Source organism: Miscanthus floridulus, chromosome 9 (assembly GCF_019320115.1).
Source record: "Miscanthus floridulus cultivar M001 chromosome 9, ASM1932011v1, whole genome shotgun sequence".
NCBI classification, from domain to species: Eukaryota; Viridiplantae; Streptophyta; class Magnoliopsida; order Poales; family Poaceae; genus Miscanthus; species Miscanthus floridulus.
The window spans coordinates 51,411,295-51,420,478 of record NC_089588.1 but is presented as its reverse complement, the minus strand read 5'-3'; the positions used below and the strand labels follow the sequence as shown (position 1 = coordinate 51,420,478).

At 47.7% G+C, this 9,184-nt stretch overlaps 1 protein-coding gene across 1 annotated transcript; it reads left to right on the top strand.

Moving 5' to 3' along the window:
• Positions 1 to 504: 504 nt before the first annotated feature.
• LOC136479876 (uncharacterized) lies at positions 505 to 1,053 on the top strand. The gene has a single exon (XM_066477602.1). It carries the CDS (start codon positions 505 to 507, stop codon positions 1,051 to 1,053), a length of 549 nt encoding a protein of 182 aa, XP_066333699.1.
• The last annotated feature ends 8,131 nt before the right edge of the window (positions 1,054 to 9,184 follow it).

The following is a 9,184-nucleotide window of genomic DNA, read 5'->3' as shown; positions in this document are numbered from 1 at the left end:
GCCCACCGCCGCCAAGCTGAAGCCGCCCGCACCGCTGCCCTCGACGCCTATGAGGCCAAGCACGCCGACGTCCACGCCGCCGCCATTGCCGTCCTCAACATCAAGGTGCTCGTGCCGGTGGCCCTGGATCGCACGGCTAACAACTACAACCACTGGCGTGCCCTCTTCCTCGTCGTCTTGGGCAAGTATGCCCTCAATGATCACGTTCTCACCGACGTGGTCAACGCCGATCGGCTGGCGTGGGTGCAGATGGACTAGGGATGAAAACGGTCGGAAACGGTATTACAATATAGAAAACGAAAACGGTCGGTTCGGGATATTTCTACATTTTAGCAATTAAAGAGTACAAAAATGGTTGAAAATGGTTGTGAAACCAATTGAAAATGACAAATTTTTATGTTTGGCAAAATTCGGAAACGATATCATAATATAGAAAACGGTATCATAATATAGAAAACGAAAGCGGTCGGTTCGGAATATTTCCATACCGTTTTCATCCCTAAGATGGACTGCACCGTCCTCACGTGGATCTACGGCACGATCAATGCTGATCTGCAGCAGTCCACCATGCTGAAGAACCCTAACGCCCGCGTCGCCTGGCTTCACCTCGAGGACGAATTCCTCGACCAGCGCGAATCGCGCGCGTTGCTGCTGTCCGCCAAGTTTCGCACGGCGAAACAAGGGTCTTCATCCATCACGGACTTCTGCCGCCGCCTCGAGACGATGGCCGCGACCCTCCGTGACTTCGACGATCTGGTTGGCGACCGCACCCTCGTCCTCACGCTGCTCCGCAGCCTCAGCAGCAAGTTCCGCCCCATGGTGACCAACATCAAGCTGCGGCAGCCGTTCCCAACCTTCGCGGAGGCACGCACGCTGCTCCTTCTCGAGGAGATCGACCTCAACGACGTCGCCGCCAACACCGACCTCCCACCCGCTCCAGCGCCGCCGGCCCTCGTCGCCAACTCATCCGGCTCCGCTGCCCCCTCTAGCCATGGTGCCCCTGGCCACGGCAGTAGCTCTGGCGGCGGCCAGGGCAACTCCGGTGGCAACTAGGCCAATCGCCAGCGACGCCGCGGCCGCGGTGGCAAGCAGCAACAGCCACAGTAGCCCGGCGCACCTACTGCTGGTGGTCCTCGTCTGCCCCCGCTACTCTACAACACGTGGGCGGGCACGGTGCAATTCTGGCCGCACCCACCACCCTCTGGCAGTGCTCCAGGGGGGCCATATTGCCCACCACAGGTGACGCTCACGGCTACGCCCCAGCCACAGCAGCAACCCTATGTGGCACCGTACGGCTATGGCTCCCCTCCGAGGTTCGGTGCCCCCCTAGGATTCGGCTATGGGCAGCCGACCTACGCCATGCCACCACCGCAGCAGCAGGCATAGACTCCCATGCACGGAGGGTCCTTCGACACGTCGTCCCTCACCAGCAACTTCCGTACCATGTCGCTAACTCCACCAGGCTCAAGCGACTGGTACATTGACTCCGGCGCTGGTGCTCACATGGTCAACAACGCTGGTATAATTTCATCCTCTCATCCTCTCTTGTCATCAAGTCCTTCATCTATCATTGTTGGTAATGGAGCTTTGCTTCCCGTTACTTCCGTCGTATCTCACTTTTTTTCCACTTCGCGACGTCCTTTAATTCTTTCTAATGTTTTAGTCTCACCCAACATTATTAAGAATTTAATTTCCGTTCGTCGTTTCACCACCAATAATAACTATTCTATCGAGTTTGATCCTTTTGGCCTTTCTGTGAAGGACCTCTAGACACGAAGCGTGATCGCCAGGTGTAATAGCACGGGTGATCTTTACCCGTTCTTTCCGCCGGCACCACCCAGCACCACCGCCCTCACTGTTGTCGCGTCCTCCACCACCCTACGTCGGTCATGAGGCTCTGTCCAAGCTTATTAGTTCCAATGCTATTTCATGTAATAAGTGCCATGACACTTATGTTTGCCATGCTTGTTAGCTAGGCCACCATGTGCGCCTCCCTTTTAGCTTGTCAAACTCTCGTGCGCTCCATCCATTTGATTTAATACATTATGATCTTTGGACATCCCTAGTTGTTAGTATGTCTGGCTATAAATATTATCTTGTCATTTTAGATGATTGCACTCACTACAGCTGGACATTCCCTCTACGCCTCAAATCCGACACTTTCACCGTACTCACCCATTTTTTCTCGTATGTGCGCACACAGTTTGACTCCTCTATCAAGGCAGTTCAGTGCAACAATGGCCGCGAATTTGATCATTCCTCGGCCCGTACGTTCTTCCTCACCCATGGTGTCATACTTCGCATGTCGTGCCCATACACTTCTTAGCAAAATGGGCGGGCAGAGCGCACTCTTCGTACCATTAATAATATTGTGCGCTCTCTCCTATTTCAGGCCAGTCTTCCTCCGGTTTATTGGGTGAATTCCTTACACACCGCCACCTATCTTCTCAACCGCCACCCCACTAAAACCTTAGACGGCCAAACACCCCACTTCGCCTTATTCGGCACGCAGCCCTCCTACACCCACCTTCGTGTCTTCGGCTGTGCCTGCTATCCTAACCTGTCATCCACAGCTCCACATAAATTATCTCCTCGTTCCATCCTGTGTGTTTTCCTGGGGTATTCTTCCGATCATAAGGGCTATCGGTGCCTTGATCTTCACTCCAACCGGATTATCGTCTCTCATCATGTTGTCTTCGATGAGATGGTGTTTCCGTTTGCCGATATGTCCACCTCACCCTAGGATCCCACCACACTCAATTTTTTGGACGATGCTAATGATTTTTATTCACCTAGTGGGTCAAGAGTTGTACATGCAGGTACCCGCCTTCCCAGCGTCATGGACGCCGCCCTGGGCAGCCCAGGCCGCAGCGGCCACGCACCCGCACACAGCTCCCCACCAGCTAGTGCATCAACGTCCTCTCTGGCCCCCGCCTCAGGCGCTCCTAGCAGCACCCACCAGGCCGGGCACTCCCAGTGACGCCCCCTCCACCGGGTCGGCCGGTGCTGCTACCCCTACGAACACCTCATCCTAGGTCTTTGCCAGCGGCGCCGGTCGCTCCACAGGCTGCACCACTGCCACAGCACCGCAGGCGATCATCCTGGTCACCAATGCGAATAGCATGCACACACATGGCAAGGATGGCGTCTGTCACCCCATCGATCGCCTGAACTTGCACATGGTGGCGCTCTCTCTAGTGCCCACCTCGGTTCGCACCGCCCTGTCGAACCCAGCGTGGCGCCTTGCTATGTAGGCTGAGTTCGACGTCCTACAAGCAAATGACACCTGGACCCTAGTGCCTCGACCACGTAGTGTCAACCTTGTCATAGGCAAATGGGTATTTCATCACAAGTTCAAATCGGATGTCTCTCTTGATCGCTACAAGGCTCGGTGGGTTCTGTGCGGCTTCACACAGCGTCCGGGTATTGATTATGATGAAACCTTCAGTCCTGTGGTCAAACCTGCAACCATTCGGGCAGTTCTTACTCTGGCACTCTCTCGCTCATGGCCAATTCATTAGCTTGATGTGAAGAATGTGTTCCTCCATGGCACCTTGAATGAGACAGTCTATTGTGCTCAGCTGACTGGTTTTGTTGACCCCTCCAAACCTAATCATGTCTGTCGCCTAAACAAGTCTCTCTATGGATGGAAGCAAGCACCTCACGCCTAGCACAGTCGGTTTGCCTCTCACATCACCTCTCTTGGTTTTACAGAGGCCAAATCTGATACTTCACTGTTCATTTACCACCACGGTTCCGACATGGCCTTCTTGCTCCTATATGTTGATGACATTGTTCTGATGGCCTCCTCTTTGAGTTTTCTTCAGCGGATCACCACAGCTCTCCACCGGGAATTCTCTATGACAGACATGGGACCTCTTCATCATTTCCTTGGAGTCAGCGTTCAGCGCCATGGTGACAGTTTATTTCTCTCACAACGTTAGTACATGCTGGATATTCTGGAACATGCTGGTATGCTCAACTGCAAGCCCTGCAGTACCCCAGTGGATACTCACGCCAAGCTCTCCGCTGATGGTGTCACTATCGCCGACTCTACACACTATCGCAGCATTGCTGGCGCCCTTTAGTACCTCACCTTCACCCATCCAGATATTGCGTATGCTGTTCAGTAGGTCTGCCTATATATGCATGATCCACGGGAGACTCATCTTGGTGCTATGAAGTGCACTCTCTGCTATCTTCAGGGTACTATGGACCTCGGTCTTCACCTCCACCGAAACACACCGGCTGATCTTACTGTCTACACAAATGCTGATTGGGCGGGATGTCCTGACATGCGCAAGTCCACCTCTAGATATGCGGTGTTTCTTGGGGACAATCTCATCTCTTGGTCTTCCAAGCGTTAGCCTACAGTGTCTAGGTCCAGTGCCGAGGTAGAATATCGAGCTGTGGTGAATGGTGTTGCCGAAGCCTGCTGGTTACGACAGCTTCTGCAAGAGCTCCATCAACCTCTTCGCCGTGCCACCATGGTTTACTATGACAACGTCAGTGCCGTCTACCTCTCCACCAACCTGGTCCAGCATCAGCGAACCAAGCATGTCGAGATTGATCTACACTTCGTCAGAGAATGAGTCGCCCTCGGTGAAGTTCGCGTCCTGCACGTTCCCACTACGTCCCAGTACGCCGATGTCTTCACCAAAGGTTTGCCGACGTCCGTCTTCATCAAGTTTAGGTCCAGTCTTAATGTTCGTGGTGCTCCTAGCTCTGACTATGGGGGAGTGTTGGAATGTAATTGGTCTTGTGGGCCTGTCTATCATAACTCCCTACCGAGCCTATATATGTACACTGACTATGCCTGAGTAATACATTGAGTATTTCCCAATTCATATTCTTTCACGTACATATGAAAAAATTCATAACATTTTCTGTATGATGTCACATGAAGACAAACATTATGTCAAGATTGTAGATCTCAATGATATCTAAAACTTCATGGAACCACTTTCTCATTTGAGATAATTTAGATGTTCAAATATTGAATATAATTTCCAATGGAGACAAGATCTACAACTTTATTTTTATGATCATTTACATTGTCAATATGCTATAAAATATTCATAAATATGATGTTAAAAGAATAGCATCAGTTATATGGTCACAAGCCTTACGTGGCTCGGATGGTACGGATGCATAAGGGGAACCTTGAGGTCTTGTATTCAAGTATTCATACCCTAGAGACACGTTTTCCTTTTCTTTTTATAACCCACCTATCATTATGATACCATTTGGCCTATCTGGCTATAGACCAACGCTATGTGTACATTAGGCTACTCCAAAGTGTTATTGTGTGTGATCGCTATGTCTTACCCATACTTTAGTTATCCCCTCTGGTGTGTACTAGAATAGAACCATAGTAATAGAGAAGTGTATAGGAACCTTGTACTCCCTCGTTGTCCTCTCAACTTAGCTTGACTGCTCTTCTATCTTACCATGGAATTCTCCTGTGTGTGTCATTATCCATAACTCTTATCATTATCACTTACCTCTACTTTAGTCTAGTCGGTATACTAGTTAGTAGAAACATGATGGTTAACTATCATCTTCTTTAACCATTGCTTCCCTGTGGATAAATACAATACCCTAGAATAGTCCTAGGTGAAATGCTACACGGTATTCTATGTGCTTGCGGAATATTCTACTTGAGCATAAGAAATACCAACACCCAACAGGCTAGCCTATGAATGTGCTTTAGCCCTAAGGGGCCTCTATAGGCTGCTCTCTTAGGCTCAGTAGCACATTGTGGAGCCACCAGTGACAAGCCAATAACAGTGGCCAATAGACCTAGCGAACCCCTGCTCAGGGCATCTTGGACCACTAGCAAGACCACATAGTAGACCTAATCATGACCTACCTGACCCGACCTGCTTAAAAAACTCAATCCAACCTGACCAAGTCGACACATCTGGTGGGTGCTGGCTATTGATTTTTGCTTGAGCAAAACTCAGCTCCAGCTTAAGAAATTTTTGCTCATGGGCCAGCCCAATGACAAAAGCATGCGGTCCAGTCAAGCATGAGGTAGCCTAGTCAATTCAGCCCATCCCACTTGGATTTCCCCAGTATGAGTCCAATCCCAGCATGCGGTCTAGTCAAGCATGAGCTAGCCTAGTCCCTAGCCCTTATCCCCACATGTACTCCTCACACCCCTATCTAGAAGTCCCTATTAGCTTGGGTAAGGACAGAGCCAACAAAAACAACACAACGCTTTTTTAGCCCGACCTAAGCCCGTCCTAGCTTGACCGATGATCATGTCTACCACATTGCATTTTCCCCTTTGCAATTACTTCAAGCCAGGCCAGGCATGGGATTAGCCTGGGCTTGTCGCTGCGCTTAACTTGATGTCCTTGCAATAGCTAGGCTCCTATGTTGTGGACATAGGTATCATCTCCCACATGAGCTCTTATGATGTTATAGTCCTCAATTGTCTCCCCGTCTCTCATTCATTCATAATATCGACAATGGCCATTCCAAACCAATCTTGTGAAACTCCTTTTATCTCCAAAGCTAACTTTAGATTTGTTCGAAATAACATTCTTGCTGTGGTTACCTAGGCTGACCAACACTCTTGCTCTTATCGACTTCGTCATCCTTCAGTGTGGGTTGCCTATGGTTGCTTGCATTGTTCTAGCACCCCCTCGCATGTAGGCTAGTCTACTAGTGTTACACATGTCACAAATTGGTATTTGGTATGTCCAACCCTTGTGGCACTAGTTCCTTTAGAACTAGACTTGTGATGCTCCCATAGCATCGCAACCTATATGGTGGTTTAGTGTGCGCGATGAAGTCTACCCACTATTCATGTCCCTCTTCAATGCCCTATCTCTCCCTTGGCACTCACACCTGCCAGCTCTAGCTCCACCTTGGTGATTGATGCTTGGCAACCTTCCATCGTCTATTCTATGTCAGATGGTAACTGATTCTCAAACTAGCTCCCTCAAGATGATCGATCGCCTAAACCTTGCCACCAACACTGTGGTGTCACCAATGCAAATCATCATATCATGTTTGCTGATCCTAATTGTCACACTACCATGGTAAAGGAGCATCAAGTACTGCTTGACAACAACATGTGGTGTCTTGTTCCTTGCCCTTCTAGCTCCAACTGGTGTGTCACAGGTGGATCAACATGTATAGGTTTGATGTGATGGCACACTTGCACACCACAAAAGCGTACTAGGTGGCACTGAAAGTGCATTTAGGCAACATAGTGGGGTTTTGATGGATTGAATGATAACAAAATTAAAGGTCTAACAAGTTTGCTAAGTGTTGAACAGGAAATTCAATATATATTGTATACACTTGAAGGTATAAATTGTTGTACAATGAGAAGTGTATCGAAGGTTCAACAAGAAGGCAAACTTATTGGTATTCCATATTGTATTGAAATGACAAGACAAATTGTGCATTGTTTTAATAGAAGATCATGGAAACAGTCTAGTTCTAGTAGAAGACAACAATGCAAATGGAGTTGATGAAAGCAAACATATTTGGCAAATTGCAAATGAGACATAAGTGATTGCATATGGATTGGTCTCATATGGGAAACTTGCTATATCAAGAATTATGATATGAGATTTTGTATCCATCAAAGGACAATGACTTGGTTACTTAATCATGTTGATGGTGTTTATATCCAAGAAAGGAAGAAGTTAAATCTTGATTGCTCTCAAGATTTATCTCAAAGAAGATAGTCAAGCGAGATTTACAATATTGAAGAAATGGCTTCTAATGTCTGCCCAAAGTTGGTTGAAATCATTATGTGACTTGGGACTAAGCAAAGGTGGAGATAGCAAGGAAAGGCCCTCAAGGGACTAAGCAAAGGTGAAGTGCAAGCAATGGATTGGGTGCTGATGGACGAAGGCTAAGGTGAAGAATAGAGTACTTGCACTGAGTCTTGCACAAGTCATATTGTGAAGAGGATCAAATCTTATTGTTGTATCATAAATGGAACTGACCTGAATCCATGATAGAACTCACATATGTTTTGAAATGGTTCAAGCTACAATGCAAGCTCAATAGAAGCCCTCAAATTAGGGCCCTCAAATCAATTCTAGTAGACATTGGCATATGGGACCGACTCATCATGCGGCCATGTCCACTATTGTTCCATTCAACTGAGCTATGGGGTGGAGGAGCACCGCCATCGTTACAACTCAACTACGGGAGAGGAGGGGGAGGAGCACCAGAGTCATTCCAATCAACTGAGCTATGAGGGTGTTAGAGAGAAGGGGGGCCCGGAGACAACATGAGGAGGACCAGGAGCACCGGGGTCACATACCTCTGATGAGTTGGGGACGGGATGCGTGGCGGTGCAAGACAGTCAAGATGAAAAAAGATGCACGAAGTGAGTTGGTGCATGAAAAAATATCCCCGAGATGAGGAAGGGATGAGTGGAATATGGGGTTGATCAGTGGGGAGATTTGGGGGCTACTGTAAAGTAAGGACTTGAGTTGGGACCCTGTTGAATTAAGTTTTTTGCTCTAGCACCAGAAAGTAGAGTAGGGATCCTGTTTAGGGTCCCTGTTGGAGATGCTCAACACTCAGAGCTAATTTGGTCACCCATTTTGTCACCATGAAAATGATATTATTTTGGACGGTATGCGTGCAGAATGTCAATACATGACTGATTCAAATCCGCATTTTCTCGAGGTAGCTTGAGCTAGTTGTCGTCTCATGATAATGACCTGCATCAAACACTGATGTCACCGAAAAAGTTCATCCTTGTCATTTTGTTCAATATTCAACCTCTAAAACATATGATAACTAATTAGCTATCAACTGAAGTAGTAGACTACCGAATTACTTTGTCCATTTTTTTATACCTATACATATCATACTAAAACATCTTTCATGCCATGTGGCGTCCAAGCAAAGTTCCTTCCTCGAGAAATATATGATTCGTTGCCGAATGGGCACACTATATGTCCTTCCTGTGCTGTGTCATAATATTCTTAACATGATACTCTCAAACTTGCATTGAATCCTGACATGCCCCTATTGTCCATTAAACTAATTTTATAAGATAAGAAGAAACTAACTAATAGACTGCCATGCTCATATTTATTGCAAAAGAAATTAATATATATTTGTCTAATAGAGCTTTGTTTTGTGTGTAAAGAAATTTTGAAATTTATGCAATGACTCGCGCTTTGCCTGACCAATTCAA